General features: G+C 34.0%; 2 protein-coding genes across 2 annotated transcripts; both read left to right on the forward strand.

Annotated features, from left to right (window-relative positions):
- Nucleotides 1-4,098: 4,098 nt before the first annotated feature.
- Nucleotides 4,099-4,854, forward strand: LOC132168589 (uncharacterized). The gene is made up of 2 exons (XM_059579586.1): nucleotides 4,099-4,603; nucleotides 4,700-4,854. Exons 1-2 carry the CDS (start codon nucleotides 4,099-4,101, stop codon nucleotides 4,852-4,854), a joined length of 660 nt encoding a protein of 219 aa, XP_059435569.1.
- Nucleotides 4,855-6,682: 1,828 nt separating this feature from the next.
- LOC132167882 (ankyrin repeat-containing protein ITN1-like) lies at nucleotides 6,683-11,602 on the forward strand. The gene is made up of 4 exons (XM_059578919.1): nucleotides 6,683-6,781; nucleotides 8,435-8,509; nucleotides 8,643-9,073; nucleotides 10,912-11,602. The coding sequence occupies exons 3-4, from the start codon at nucleotides 8,663-8,665 to the stop codon at nucleotides 11,518-11,520; spliced, it is 1,020 nt and encodes a 339-aa protein (XP_059434902.1). The 5' UTR covers nucleotides 6,683-6,781; nucleotides 8,435-8,509; nucleotides 8,643-8,662; the 3' UTR covers nucleotides 11,521-11,602.
- The last annotated feature ends 5,365 nt before the right edge of the window (nucleotides 11,603-16,967 follow it).

A 16,967-nucleotide genomic window follows, 5' to 3' on the forward strand; every position in this document is an offset into this window, starting at 1 on the left:
AAAACTTCTTCATCAATGAGTTAATCTTGTTGCATAACATTTTTGGCAGTTGGAATACGCTCATACTATACGTTGGAATGGCTTGCACCACCGCCTTCAATAGAATCTCCTTCCCCGCCTGCGACAAGAATTTTACCTTCCAATCATTTAACCGTTTTTCAACCCGGTCAATAATGGACTTAAACTCCTTCATCCGTGACTTTCCAACCAACGCCGGAAGTCCTAAATAAGTGTCATATCGCTGCGTCGCCGGAATAGTTGCAATTGCTAAGATAGCATCCCGATCTGCGATCGACGTATTCCGATTAAAAAAAATTGCAGTTTTATTAGCGTTCAACTTTTGGCCGAACGCTTGTTCATAGAGACTCAAGACATGAGACAAGCGGTTCCAATGTGCTACATCAGCTCTGCAAAACAATAAATTATCATCAGCGAAAAATAGATGGTTTAGGCGAGGGCCCTTCTTAGAGGTGGGAACACCCTTCAAAGGTCCGTCACGATCAGCTCGGGACAGGATAGAGCTAAGAGTTTCAGCACAAATAATAAAGAAATAGGGCAAAATTGGGTCTCCTTGACGAAGCCCCCTAGTAGGAATGATCGGCCCCACTAGGGTTCCATTCACCAACGCTGAAAATTGAGCTGTACATATACACATCATGATAAGATTGATTCATCTATTATCAAAGCCCATTCTCCTCATCACAGCCTCCAAAAAACTCCACTCCACCCGGTCATATGCCTTGCTCATATCTAACTTGACTGCCATGAAATCTCTTTTCCCATACATTCTAGAATTTAATTAGCACGTGTTAGACTACATGGAGATGCACAACATACTTTTTGCAGATTAACTATATGAGAATGCTTATATTGTTAGAGTTTTAAAGTCTTTTCATACAGAATTTGAACTCAAGTTTAAGATACTTAATGCCACAAGCAACCAGAATAATTATTTGCATATCCATTAATAATAATAATCATCATATATAATCCCCTCCAAGCCCAGCACTAATATTCTCTAAAGTCCCAACTGCCAATCAAACTCAATAAGTAACATATTCCAAACATAAATATAAAAATAGAACCACTCTTGTCTTTGCCTGGATTCCATTTCTTCTTACAATTTTCTATGCCTAGAATTCCCCCACCAACCTCTCTCCCACCATAGTACCGTTTTGCCTCCTCCAACTCATGGTTGGGGTGGCTCACCCCGACGTTGTTTCATTGTGACCATGACCCATATGCATGGATGCGTTGGTCACCTCTAAATATTGGACCCAAGACATTAAACATCAATAAACATAAATCTATGGACCCACGAGCGAACCTAGGATTTTGTGTGTGGAGTCGCCAATCTACTTTGAATGGAAAGTCTAACTAAGAAAATAAAAAACAAAAACAAAAAAAAAAAAATCAGAGAAAAAGAAAGAAAAAAGCACATTTGGATCTACGCAAGATCGATGCTTAGAACGATAAGTGTTTTTTTTTTTTTTTTTTTTTGTGTGTGTGTTAAGTAAAAAAGAGACCAAGTTAAACATTTTCTTTCCTTAATTTATTGTTTTGCAGTTTTCTTTTTGAAAAAACTTCACTTATACATAGATCCTAACTTTACTCCCATTATCATCATAATCCAATGCTAAACAATCAAGGAAAACTGCTTTAAAGTGTTGAAAGATGGATGCATATTGTTTTAACGGAAAAAGGAAATGTATCTTTAAAGTACATTCTTTACATGTAAGAATCAAACTTTCCTTTAATAAAAATGTCAACTTTTAACTCTTGTGAAATGATACACGACTAAGCATGATTAAGTACGAAAACCAGGGTAAAACATGCATAATAAATCAAGATTAAGAGTTGGGTTAAGCCTCCTTACCTCAGGGTGAGAGCTTCTCCAAGCCCTTAGGAGAAATACCTCCAAGGTGGTTCCCTCTCTCTCTCTAGGGTTAGGTTTATGGGAAAAATGTGAAATGGGACCTATGGTTTGTCCTAAATCCTTAAATAAGATCATTCACATGAATCATTGCCGGAAAAGTTGTTAAAAAGCATGCAAGTGGGCACCTATCGATCATTGAAAAGCATCGATTAATCGTTATGTGCCAAGTTGTTGAAGCTAGCTAATATTCAGTCCCACTCAAATTCAGCTATTAAGGATAATGTTGAAGTCAAAGTCAATAATGAGATGGCAATAACGTGAAGTATTTGAATTTCACAACCTTTGAGCTCTTCATGATAATTACTGCCATCTTAACATTGACTTTAGCTTCAAGGACTAAATATCCTTAGTAGCTGAGTTTGACTGGGACTGAACATTAGCTTCAACACAGGTGTATCAATCAATCATTCTAGGACCGGCCAATTGTTGGTCGAAGAAACCCTAAGGATCATAATTAGAAAACACATTCCAAACACATGTTAAAAAACACTTTTATTTACATATGCGTATTAGGGAAATTTTTATATATAAAATTTAAGATCAATTAAAAATTCTCATGGTTTTAAGCCAATGATTATTTAACATAATTGTCAAGTATTAAATTGAGGTGTTACATTTATAAAATAAATTACATGAAAGATGTAAATTTTTTTAATAAAATCCATAATGGCCCACCCTCCTCGAGAATAGAAGTAATTTCCTTGACTCAAACAAAAAATAGAAAACTTAAATCCTTAATTTATTCATCCTGGAATTCTGGAAATCACTTATATTGAAATTTATATTTTGGAAACTAATTTCACGATCACTCAACCTTATAGATAGGTGAATTAAATTAATCCGCATGGCAACTTGTTACGATTAAGGCTGCAAACCCATATCACATCTAGCCAAATGTGATTTATTTTTCCTCGTTTCTTTGGTTTTCTAATATAGACGTTGACTCTTTTGGTTTTTGTTTTCCCTAACCTCTAAAGTAATAGTCTAAAAGTAGTTTAGAGAAGTCCATGAAGGAATTCCTACTATCTATTACCATAACTGATCTTCCTTCTATTCTATTTCACCATTCTAGCTCCTAATGACAGATTAAACGTGGAAAGAAAGGCTGCCTCAACAGTTCTTGAGAAAGATAATTATCTGGATTGAAGTGATCGGATAAAATCCTATATGATGGCTCGAGATCCTTTGAACACTGTTGAATCCACCACTGAACCCCATAATCAAGAAGATGATGAAGATGTTTCTAAAGATCAGACCAATAAGAATTTCGTTGCTCTACAGATTATTCAGAATTCTTCCAGGCTGGACGCAGTTTTTGAGATTGAGGATATTAACACAGGTATCTCTCCACCTCTCAATGAACAATGCATATACCTAAACATTTTAAATGGACAATAAGATTAAAATATGTACGACAACAACTAATTAATAAGGAAATGTAAAAGGCTAGTAAAAATGTAGCTGCTATATAGCTCCCAAGAATTTTTATTTATTTTTAAACAATTCAAGAAATAGCTGGAGGAAATGATAATTGTGGAAGCGCTCCCCAAAATCTTTGTCTGTAAAAAAGTTCTCGTCACAGATTATTCACAAGGCTTCGTACGGCTCCATGCAGTATTGAAAAAAATTAAAAGATGAGATATTTTGTTAAATCTGGTTATCATCGTTTAATTGAAGAGATTATGTAGTGTACGTTAACTTTTGGGCTGCCTGGAGCCTCAAGCTACGGCTTGGTGCAACCAGCTATAATACCTTCTTTCTAAACAGTGGCTCTCATGCACAATTGCTAATTATAAATTTGAAGGTTAGTTCTTAGGTACAATCAATTTAAACCTTAGGTAACCAGCTAGCAAATTTTTTCGAATAATATTTCTAATTATAAATAAATTAATGTGAAGAATAAAGAGGGGTAGCATATCTCACTAATATTGAAGCTCCTAAAATTTAATGGTAGTTTCTTTTATATGTTACTTCTATAATTAGATGCTGTCACCCAAGTTTTACAGCAGATGGCAGATGCTTGCCTTGACGTGGCATGCTTCTTGTACATACGTAGGTACATTGGTACAAATTGTGTTGGCCTCTATATATAGTGTATATTTTTAGTTAATTCTGAAATTTAAAATCAACAGAAAGATCATCCTTTCCTTTCATTTCGTTCAATGACAACAAAGAGAAACTTGGCAGGGAGGGACAACAATGGACATTTTGATCAATATAAAGAATTTGTTAAGGGTGTGCAACTTGGATCTTTGTTCCATGTACAGCTGTTCCTTGAGGATCATCCCAATGCAAAGAATGAGAAGATCACAGCTCAGGGCAAGACAGCTCTTCACATTGCTGTTGCTGCGGGACATGAGAATATAGTGGAGAAGCTGGTGGTTTTAATGTCGGAAGAAGGATTGGAAATACAAGATGATGATGGTTGGACAGCTCTAGCTGAGACAGCTTTTGCTGGTAACTACCGGATGGCAAAGTGCATGCTTACAAAGAACACGCGCTTGGTCAGCATTGGAAACGTGGATGGACGTCTTCCGGTTGTTCTTGCTATTGAAGGTGGTTATAAAGAATTGGCTTGCTTTCTCTTTTCTCACACTCCGCTAAAAGATCTAGAAGGCATCAGCGTTGCTACACTTTGTACGAAGGCTATATATACCCGGACGTTAGGTAATTAACAACTTCTCCTTTAACTATCCATTGATGGCTGTTATTTATGATTTTCTTTTTATTGTTTTTTGTACTTACGCTATTACAACACAACAGCTATTGCTTTGAATTTACTCAAGAATGATCGACATTTGGCTCTTGCTCCAGGCAAAGAGAATGTCTCCCCTTTGTATGCCTTGGCTTCTACGCCTAACGCATTCCCAAGTGAAAATCAGCTTGTGTTTTGGAAACGATGGATCTGCTCTCGTTAGTATCGCTCTCTTGTTTCTTTTCATTAAATTGCTCTGGTATTATGCATGCACACATAGAATATATATTAATTTAATTCTATAATTAGGATTACCTAATTATATTAAAGTAATGATTATGTGATTAAATTTACATATTCCTATCAGTTTAAGCTTTTAGGATAACTGGTAATAATTTAAATCACCCCATCTAAATTAAATATTTCACGTGTTGAGTCTGACCTATAATTAAAAGAAAGTTTAAGCCCACACGTAGAGAGTGTTAAAATAATGATTAAGTGATTAAATTTATATTTTCCTATCAACTTAAAATTTTTAGATAACTGGTAATTTAACACATTCTATTTTTATTTTTTTTAAGAAAAGAAAAAAAAAAAAACGAATAACCATTTTTACCAGTACTGCACAAGATGAAGGGTAAAGAGGCCACGTACCGGTTTGAGGAATTGAGACACCGGTTTAAAATTCCCCAAAAATAATATTAACTTCATACTGTAAAATTAATTCAGACATTCTTATAATTTCATATGCAATTTGTTTTTTTATTGACAATTTCATATGCTATTAAATATAAAAGGATGTGATCGCCAATTTTAACAGTACTACGTACACGCATAAAACATGATTAAATTATTACTATTAGTACTCTTAACTTTTTAATTATCGGCTTGATGTGAAGATTAAACTTGTACATATATAAGTGAATCCAAATGCTGATGTTAATTAGAAAAACAAATTATATAAACTATTATTACCGGTTATTGTTGGGGCAATTAATCAGGATGTTTTAAGATATACTTGAAATTATAAACAAACTAAAAAATCTGCTTTTCACATGATCAGTAATGCTATATATATTTTGTATACATATGGGCAACTTTGCACAAATCTAAAACTGAAATAATCGACTTGTTTTATACATCAAATTTGAGAAAGAAAAAAAAAAAAAAAAAAAAAACTATAAGATCAAACAAATCTTTATAAAGAGTGGTTTCTCATTTCTTTATCTCATCAATATAAGAAGTTAGTCTCATTACATTAAACAAGTACATGACGACGCCGGATAGTACTAACATTGTTTTGATAGCGTAATAGCAGCTGAAACTGAAACTAATATTCATATATGAATTGAAGATTGAAAATGGAATTCAGGAAGAAAGAAAAGAACAAATATAGAAGAGAAACATCTTAATTCTCCAAATAAGCACATAGAAAAATAACTCTGAAAACCTGAAATTTAATTAATACGTCAAAACTTAATTTCAAAAGAATATAGACCTGCCATTTATATAGGCTAAGTTAAAAAATACTTGGAGAAATATAAAGAAAGAAAAATCCAAAAATATCCCTAAATTAACTCGGAAACAAAACAAAATTCTTGTAGATCGACAAATAAATATCTTCAAATATTATGCATGATATATTCTTTCTATTTTTGTACTGATCTTATTCGCAAAATATTCTTCAAATATTATATCTGATTATTTGCATGAAAATAGTAATCAGTGAATATAATAAAAGAAATTAAAACAAAAAGATGAAGCCGGCAAGAGCATGAATTGTAGTTGATATATGCATTGCGTATCTTGTCAATAAGAAATTCACGAAACCTGAATTTATTTGTAAAACGATGTCTTGCTCGCATTTGTGTTACCTTTCAAACGCTGCACAACATACATATATAGGGTAGGATATGGCCAAATATAAAATATATATTATATAAGTTTTTCGAAAAAAAAGTATATTTTTATTATGAAAATTGCTCATGCGAGATTTACTAATGCTACAATCAAATTCTTACTTCATTTACCCTTTTTCCTGAAAGGTATAAGGATTACCTTTGGCGTAGCTCAAGGAAATCGTTATCGTTTGAACTTTGAAGAAGTAGAAAGGCGCCAAAGGTATAAATATGCTTTATGCATCGGATTAGGTATGTTTTTGCCCAAAATTTATCTCCCTTATGTTTGGCTGGTTAAAATGAGAATCATTTGGCAACTTCATTTTTTCCGTTCTGATAAAATAATAAAACAAATAAACAGTAATCCAGTAATGACTTTTATTTTTTGTGCTGGCAACATCAGGCCAAAAATTTCTTTGCTGAATATTATTTGCGAATATGTTGAATCTATGAATCTTGAGAATATAAGAATCCTCACAATGTACTTAAATGAAGAGAAATAAATAGAATTTTGGACCTATTTGTTTAACAAGTTAATGTTGTGACTGATGGAGAATCATAGGCTTATTTAAAAATAGACCAAGACTCCTATCTATAATCAAACTTTTCTTCCTTCCATCAAGAGAGACAACTTTTGATGAAACACCAAGAGAGATAACCTTTTATCTAAGTAGTTAATTATCTGTATATTTAGTTGCCAATAGTTTGAGTTTAATAAAAACTTTTAATATGTAAACAACAATTTATATTGGTTGTTTACGTTGGTTGTTATTGTGTTGTTTTTCTTCCTTCCAATGTTTATTCATATTCATTTTAAAAACATAAATGGTCTCGACTACAAAGATAGCTTCTAATCTACATAATTTATATGGGGTGGACCGTGGAGATCAGCTCGATCAGTTTCAAAACTCAAATCTGCCCCACAAGTGTATATTTACTGAGCATGATATGTGGCTAATGAGATTTTGACTACTTCATTCTTTTCAAACTTCAACCTCTTAATAGTTAATATTGCTAATCGCACCCCATTTGTTATGTGTTTTTTTTTTTTTCTTTTACTTTTTTAATCTTAAGAAATATATATTAACGAATGATTCAAAATATAAAAAACTTTTCAAAACCCAACGCATCGTGATATTTTTTTTCAAATAAAAAACACATCCGAAACACGTTAATGTATTGTGTTTTGTTGTAACTTGATCACCCCTTATCACAAACTCTATGTGTTATAATACATTGTTCTATTGTTAGAGCGCTAGCATTTGACTTCCCAAATTTTAGTCAAAAACTTTTCTTTTTTTTTTTTAATTACCCATTTTAAAAAAATACTGTACATTTCACTCTTTAAGAATTTCTTTACTCCATTAAAATAATATTTTTATATTTATTTTAACTAATCTTTTTATCTCTCCCTTCCCCTCATCTTTCTCTATTTTTACATTAAAATAGAGAGAGAGAGAGAGAGAGAGAGAGAGAGAGTGAACTAGAAAATTATTCTAGCCTTTGAGAGTTCAATGTGTGAATGATTTTATGATTTTTAGCCAAATTTTAGCTTAAAATAGTATTTTTCTAGTCTAATGTCAATGAGCATGGCTAGCCAAATGTAATTTTAGCTAGTCTTTGGGTTTGTGTCTGATAACAAATTTGAGGCTAAAAATTCGACCAATACTTATCAGAACTATACGAAAAATTACTAATAAATGATAAGGAACGGTGGTGCTTTTCTTATCTAGAGAAGGAAGCCAATCATATTGTAGATTATAATCTTTGATTGTAGATTTAGCTGAATCTACCGATCGAGTTGCTTATTAATTGCGTACATATAGTTTATTTTAATTGTAAATTCTTTATTCTATTTCTAGCAATAATTTTCTAATGCTGATAAGTGTCGTTTTTACTTTGCAGTGCTACGTTTATTGCTCCAACTTTTTTACCTTGCAGTGCTACGTGTAGTGTCATCTCTCCTTAACCTAGTCTTGGGTATACTACTGCATCCACTCAATTAATCTCATTTTTCGATTAATTTTATGAACTTCTATTGTGCCATTTTTTTTTTTTTTTTTTTAGTTTCATCTAGTTAAGTTGGAATTTTTTTGCCTATTAATTTGTGAAGGAGTCAAGGATTTATATGAAATGAAGTTGGCCTACAGCCATTACTTTGGACTTTTGTCGCGAATGAGCGCAATGACATCAATGTCAAATGATGAAGAGAGGAAGACTGGTTGCGTTTATACAGCCATCTTCCGTGCTATCAAGGAAGGGCATTTTGAGTTTGTTTATAAAATAGTGAGAGAAAATCCAGATCTCTTGTGGTGCAATGATGACGAAGGCAGAACCATATTTCCGAGTGCAGTCCTGTACCGTCAGGCTAAAATCTTTAGTCTTATATACGCGCTTCATTTGAAGCTCCCGAGGGTGTACTCTGAAGATAACTCCAAGAACAATATATTACATATGGCAGGGATATTGTCAGAAGCTTCTACCCACCTTAATCGCATCCCAGGTGCAGCATTGCAGATGCAACGGGAACTACAATGGTTTAAGGTCATCTCTTTCGCTTTATATTTTTTCGGTATACCAGCACTAGTAGCTATAATGTTCCAAATTCTAGAGAATTAGAAGGGAGAAGGAAAGTTATGTTAAAAATTTTATTTTTAACGCAAATTGCATTTAGCCATTTATGATACGAGGTAGTTTTCTTCTCTTTTTGAGGGTGAGTAATTATTGCCAATAAAATCTAAAGTGCACTTAGGTGGAAAAGTTTTACTTTTTGAACCACAAGTTGAGAAATTGAGATCTTCTCACGTTGCAATTAGAAGCAGGGGTCTTCCAAATGTGAGGTTAAAAATACTCTACATCCGCTGTCCGCCCGTTTGTATGGGTTGTAGGCGGATTTTCAGCACCTAATTTCAAGTGATTCTCTATTTGCTATCTGCACATATGTGGGCAGATAGCGGAATATGGGTAGGCGGAGGCGGATTATCCACCTTTGCATACCCATACATATTAAAAAAATTGTTTGGTTTTATTAAATTAAAACATCATTTAGGGAAAACTAATAGGGAAACAGTGGATTTTATTCCCAAATTAAAACTCCATGTGTACAACATAGAGGCTTATAGGTGTTATAGTTTCATCTAGTCGCCAGAGAGAGAACCAGAACGGCATCAACATCAAGTTAATCACCAACCCCAATATATAAATTGAGTTCATAGTTTTTTTTTAAAAAAAAAAACTCAAAATAGCCAAAAATTCATTGTCAATGTCACAGGCATTTAGTACAAAAAAAAAGGGCTCATAGTTGTGCGGTTATGGGCGGATTTGGAAAAGTGTGGATGCGGATGCGGGTACTAAAATTCGTTATCCGTAAAGTGCAAATGTAAATGATGAATAAAAGTATTATCACCCCATATAGTGCAGTTTACAACCCTAATTAGAGGAGTGCCTCATTTTTTTTATTTTATTTTTTTGTTTCTAATTAGGAGTACCTCATTTAAATATATACCTTAAAATGTGTTCATAATTTTATTTATGATTTAGTTGTCATTTTATGAAAGTTTGGGACAAAAGTGTCAATTAAACTACCTTGAAGTTATATGTGGCATGTGTGTGTTTACATAATAAACTACCCTTATTGGTTTTATGACCCAGAACCACTTTGATCGATCCCTTCTATGATTAATCATATATTCTATTTTCACTCAAATTTTCAGATTTTAAATCTATACAACATGTATGAATCTTTGGATAACCGTTAATTTTACATAATTAATTGTACGTGTAATTTGTTTCATTTCTTTTATAAAATCTGTAATATGATTTTTTTTTTCTTTTTTGTTTATTATATAACATTAAAATCCTTAATTAGCACATATTTAAATGTCCAATATACACTTATACAAATAGGTACGTATATGTATGTATACATAGATAAATTACATCTAGAAAGCAAGCAACATGCATCATGTAATTAAATTTTGTTCAAGTTTAAAAAACACTTGCAAAATGAACCGTCCTGAACAAATTGTTTAAGTTTAAAGAATGGAACAAAGGATTACGGTTGGTGATTGAAAAATTATAGGGAAGAAAACTTAAATTTAAGGCAGATTGAGTTATTAACGTTGCTTGAAACTTTGATGTACTTTGAATAAAGGAGTCAAAAATGTTCCTTTGTGTATCTGTGCATGGGTTTAAAATAGTTATTGGACAACTACATAAGCTGAGATGTTCCAGTAAATGGAATTGCTGCATTTAAGTACATGAATGTATCTTCATAAAATAAAATTGTTTTTGGAGTGAGGAAACATCACTTTTTGACTGATATGTGATGTCATATACCTTTTGGTAGCCTTTCCTTCTAAGACTTTGATTAACAAATGCAGGAGGTGGAGAGTATTGTTAATCCCAAGCTTAAGGAAGCTTTAAACAAAGATGGTTTGACTCCTAGAGAATTGTTTACCCACGAGCACAAGGACATGAGGAAAGCGGGAGAGCAACAAATGAAGGATACAACAAATTCTTGTACAGTGGTAGGCGCTCTCATTGTCACCATTATGTTTGCTGCAGCCTTTACCGTTCCAGGTGGCAACGACCAAGCCACAAGCTTGCCAATGTTCCTAAATGAAAAATTGTTTAAGCTCTTCATAGTATCTGATTCCCTATCGCTCTTTTCCTCAACAACTTCAATATTGATGTTCCTAGCGATCCTAACATCGAGTTATGCAGAAGAAGATTTTCTCAAAGTCTTGCCCAGAAAGATGATTATCGGACTTTTCACTCTTATCTTTTCTATTGCATTCATGATGATAGCCTTTTGTGCTGCTCTTTTGCTTATGTTACGTGGACAAACATGGTTTGTCAATCCGATCATTTTTTTGGCAAGTGTCCCAGTCACCTTGTTTGTATCGATGCAGTTCCATCCTCTAATAGGCATGATCAGTTCAACTTATGGATCAAGCATCTTTGATAGGAAAATGGAGCGCTGGTTTTAACTAAGTCATTGTGCTAGTGTGCTAGTATGTTGTTTTGTATTCCATTAATAATTAGATTACCAGCCAAAATAGACATTTTTATTTATTTATTATTGGACGGATGATTGATAAATTTTCAGCTACCTTATGTTGCTTATTTTGTGATCTTTCTGGTTTTATCCATATTTTTAGTTCTACAAATAAGTTGTTGATCCATTATAAATTCTTACTCTTTTTTATTTTTATTTTATAATCTTTTGTAACTTTGATAAAGGATAAAATACATTTTAATACAGTAAATTACATCCATAACAGGTCCACTCTAGTAGATAACCTTTAAAACCAAAAGAAGTGACCTTTCACATATATATATATATATATATATATATATATATCGGCTAAATTTATACTAGACCACTAAAAGTCGTCGCTAAAGGTCTTTAAGTCATCGTTAATAAGTATCATGGCAATCTTGTTGACAATTCACATTAGTGACGACTCATGTAGTCCTCACTGATAATTCTTATTAACAATGACAAAATTCGTCACTTATATCTGGCTATGAATATGTGTAACGTCTCAAAAATTAATTAATTAATTAAAATACTTAATTTGGAATATTACTTGTAGTACTTCCACACTAATTAACTTATATATCTAGATTTAATATACTTAACACTAACTATAAAAGTAAATAGCAGAGAGCGGAAAAGAATGATCTGAGGCAAAACCAAAAGAGAAAACCTTTTATCAAGTCCATCCTTAAAACCCCTTTTTGCGGCCTCCGATAAGAATTTGACGCTTCACTTAAAAACACCAAAATACAAAATACACTAAGACTAAAACACCAGATTTCTAACCCATTAACCCATAAACCACCCCCACCCATCCAGCCAAATGCCACCGCCGGAAAAGCACTGCCCGAATCCATGGCAGGGGTCTTGGCTAGAGACTTGCCGTGGGCCTGCTGACCGAAACCAAACCCATGACACCTTTTTCCAACTCGGGCGAGCCGAAACGAAACCCATCAGCATATCCCCTATAAAACCGACTGGATTAATCACAAACCAATATGACGAAAGGCAAAGAAACGCCAAACGAAGAGCCACCGATGGCTCTTTGTGGTAAATTCTGGTAATTTGATTCTCTCTTTTTATGTTTGTTGTTTATGCACCAAATAGCCCCTTGCTTCTTCAAGTTCAGTGGCAAGGAAACTTCGAGAAATGGGTATCATTGAAGGGTGCTAAATCGAGACTTTGCCACTAATAACCCCTGCGCACTATCTCTGTTAATAGGATCTGTTTGGTGCATTTTATTGGGCAATTATTTTGTTTGGGATTGAATTTGCTTTCTGAGCGTTACACACAAATCCGATACTTGGGATCATGGACTCGAGGCCCAGCAACCAAAGATAAAGCCCAGCATATTCATGCGGGCTCGCTAAGAAAAAGCCCAATTTTGGAGGGACACGGATACAACTTCATTTCACCAAGCCTGCATTCTTGGAAAGACCATGAACACTATGACCATAGTATCAGGATCAATTCCGTGTATCATCTAGATACGACAGTTACCGTCAGGACATGCACCGATTATGTTAGCTGTTACCTGAGCACTCCTTGATCATCAGAACGGTTACAACTCACACTCAAATTCACATTAATGACTCTGACAGTTACGCGCCATTCTCGAGATAACATCGGTTATGATGACAGTTACGTGTCATTCTTGGATCGATATCTACAACAGTAACCGCTATGCGCCATTCTAGGGATTCATGTCAGTTACAAGAACTCTCAGATCAACATCAATGGCCATGGCAACTGTGTGCCACTCTTGCAATCCAGATTAAATACAATCGTGGTTACACATTAACCATAACAGTCAGGGAGCATCAATATTTACTCCTCCATTCATTACGCCCGGATCCAAGATCCTCCGCCCGATCTTCATCGTCACGTCAATAGAGCCTACCTATAAAAGGCATGGATAACAAGGAAACAGGTACATGACTCTTCATCACTAAACAATATACGAAACTCAGTAAGGAGCAAACTTCACCGGAGGAGGATACGCTGGAACACCCCCGGTGTATTCTCTTAACCCGTTTCCTGTTTTGCAGGTTGAAGAAGGAGCGGCACTCAAAATTACAATCTCACCCCTTGGGTCCACCATACCGAAAATTGTACCAACAGTTTGGCGCCGTCTGTGGGAACGACAAATCGTTCTTACGAAACTAAAAATCCGTGATTATGTTGAACACAAGGTCCAAATGCCAAAAACACCGCGAAGAATCAACAGTCCAGGCCAATCAACGGCCACTGCCAGCACCCCAAAACGAAGGAGATAGGGAGCATATCGCATCCTTTGAAGCACAAGTTGTAACATCCCCAGTCCGTTAAGACTGAGTTTGCCACTTTTCTTCTTTTTCAACAAAAATTCTTGCAAAGATCTATAAGGTCTATCAGAGTACTTGATTTTAAAAGATACAATAAATGCGTAAAACATTTTTTTTCAAGAGATTTTATTACAAGCGGAATTAGAAAACATTAGACTTTAGTTGCGGAATATCATATCATTACAATAACTTATATGAAAAGACTTTGAAAATTAATAATTATTCCCACCCCATTCCGGCCTCCTATTCCAGCATCCTTTCTACCTGAAAACAAGAAATAAAACTGAATGAGCCCAAAGGGGGCCCAGCAAGTAAAATCCACAACCATAAATAGTTTTACTCCTTGTTCTCAGTTTTGAAAATCGTTTTCGCAAATAAATATAATTCTAGCCATAATAATATCTGTATGTACGGTTGCATCTCCCGTAACATATACATACTATTACATCTAGTAATAGATCATCGTTGTAAATCATCTTTATAAATCATCATCATAATGCATCATTATAAATAATCTTTGTAAATCATCATAGCATATCATCGTTGAAAATATAGTATCATTTTCTCATAATAAGGCCCATGTACACTATTACCCCTGTGCACGAGGGTTGCGGGTCCTTGTGACCATGGCACTGAACTGTGGCCTCAGCCATGCCCGACCGTCAATTAACTCTTTTTCTTGGTGCACTCAACGGTCTGTTGATGGAATACCACCTTCTGGCATAGCCTCCTTCAGTGGTTTCGCCTCCATCCGAGTATCGGTACCGAACTCTTCTCATCTTTACTTATCTTGGGGCCAAAAATACTCTCCTCCATACATGTGCCCTCATTTCATAAACATTTATCTCATCTCTTGTACTTTTCTTTGTACTTCTTTTGATGCATCTTAGGGCAACATGTAGGAGGGTTTATCATCATTTTTCTTTCTTATAATCATCATCATTTCTCAACTTTCTTTTCTCAAAATGGAAACCTTTTCAAATATAAACTTGTTGTACTTAGAAAGCGTTTAAAGAAATAGAAACTTTTTAGATAATTCATTTAGAAATCCTTCATGCATGCAACATAACTTCATAATACGTAAATAAAATAATCATTTACAATTTACTAAAGAATGAATAAATAGCATGACATGAAGTAATTTTAGAAGGGGTAGTGAATTTACTTACCTCTAGACTGAAGCTAAAAGTGGTATGAAGGAATCTAGTTGCTCCAATATGACTAACACCACTGGTATATCTTTTGAAACTAATTTCTAAAGTCCGCTATCTCTTGTGTTCTTTCTTTCTTGTAGCGCTTGGTCTCGCCCTTTCTCTCTCTGTTCTGAGTAAACACTCTTAGAAAGAAGAAAGACCGAGTAAAAAGCGGAAGAAGGAAGAATATATGCAAGAGATGGGAGAGGAGATGAGTGGTGAAAATTCTGAAGGAGAAGAGCTCTATTTATAGGAGAAAATCAAACACTATTCTACCGTCAATTTACAATTATACCCTCATTTTACTATTTCACCAACCCTATACTATTTCACCAACCCTATACTATTCTACCTTCAATTTACAATTATACCCTCATTCTATCTTCAATTTACAATTATACCCTCATTTTACTATTTCACCAACCCTATACTATTCTACCTTCAATTTACGATTATACCCTCATTCTTCAATTTACAATTATACCCTCATTTTACTATTTCACCAACCCTATACTATTTCACCAATTACCATTCTCTAATTACCACTCTCATAAATTTCCCAAGAATTAAAAATCCTTAGCTACAATGGATATTAAAATAACATCATTATCAAAATAATCTATTTAAATAGCTTTGAAAATTCTGGGACACTACAATCTTCCCTCCTTATTAGAATTTCGTCCTCGAAATTAAAACCTATAATATTATCGTCCAATCTTCAAGTTCAGGGATTCAGATTTAAAATATTCCTTTCAATCCTTCATCAAAGCCTACTCTCTTTTATCATATTGAAATTTTTTTTTTTTTTCTCCTTCTACTAGGAGTAAATCTTATTCACAGTCTAAAGTCTTGATTTCTGCAATCATTCATCAATTCACACTAAAATCTTACCTCAAAATCTTTTCCATTGTTTCTTTCCAACCTCAATAACAACAATCGAGTTATTCATCAACAGTTTACAATCAAGGTTTAAACATCAAATTAATAAATCATGTGATCAATAGTTTATACCTCCAAACATCATAGTCCTCATTTCAAGCCTGCAATAATTTTCTCGATCTAATTTAATCAATTTATCAAAAAGGTGTAAAAATCATTCCTGCCTATATTCTCTTTAGTATCTCAGTATTCCAAATCATGCATACGAAATTTTAATATGATGCTCTAATAATTATTAACTTCTCACCATCATATACCTGTAAAAGTAAATAGCACCAACATTCAAACATCATTACATGAATATACCTCAGAAGTGACATCATAATTCGATTCATTCTAAATACACAACCGTTTCTATTTTCTCATCCCAACTTTTGTGTTGATGCTGCAATATCAGAGAAAATCTTTCAGTACTACATCTTTACTTGATAAATCATAACTCAACAATAGAAACTCGTAATTATGATTTCAACTCAAACGAAATACACGATTACATCAAATGTAAGATTCTCATCCATTCTTGACTAGTACATATTGTGCTTGCTGCGTTCTAGAGATGAAATTGATAAGCAAGCAAAGTAGGATATGGGTAAGTTTCCAGGCTGGAAGTTCCAAAGTACACATGCTATAATTTCTCTCCCTTGGATCTTGCAAGGTCAAGAAGAGAAAGAGAGAAAGATAGTCCTGTTGCTTTCTAGAAATGAAGATTTGAAAAGTATTTCAGGACATGGCATGTATGTGAGACTTTCAAAATACCCACATCGGATGCTCTCTCTCTTCTGTCATTTACGAAGACTGAGAAGAAAAGAGAGATATTTAGCCTGAGAAGCATGATCAAGGATAATCTTGCTTCCGCAGGACATGATCAACGATAATCTTGCTTGAATGGTTTACTACTGAGAGTATAAGGAGTTGGGTTTGTGAATCAAGTCGTGAGG

The sequence above is a fragment of the Corylus avellana genome, chromosome ca1, assembly GCF_901000735.1.
Source record: "Corylus avellana chromosome ca1, CavTom2PMs-1.0".
In the NCBI taxonomy this organism is placed as follows: domain Eukaryota; kingdom Viridiplantae; phylum Streptophyta; class Magnoliopsida; order Fagales; family Betulaceae; genus Corylus; species Corylus avellana.

What these genes read in the sequence shown, in the direction of transcription:
- LOC132168589 (XM_059579586.1), top strand. Translation starts at nt 4,099, where the DNA reads ATGACAACAAAGAGAAACTTGGCAGGGAGGGACAACAATGGACATTTT. An exon ending in TATATATACCCGGACGTTAG is followed by an intron (nt 4,604 to 4,699) that starts GTAATTAACAAC and finishes ACAACACAACAG; the next exon opens with CTATTGCTTTGAATTTACTC.
- LOC132167882 (XM_059578919.1), top strand. Translation starts at nt 8,663, where the DNA reads ATGAAGTTGGCCTACAGCCATTACTTTGGACTTTTGTCGCGAATGAGC. An exon ending in GGGAACTACAATGGTTTAAG is followed by an intron (nt 9,074 to 10,911) that starts GTCATCTCTTTC and finishes TAACAAATGCAG; the next exon opens with GAGGTGGAGAGTATTGTTAA.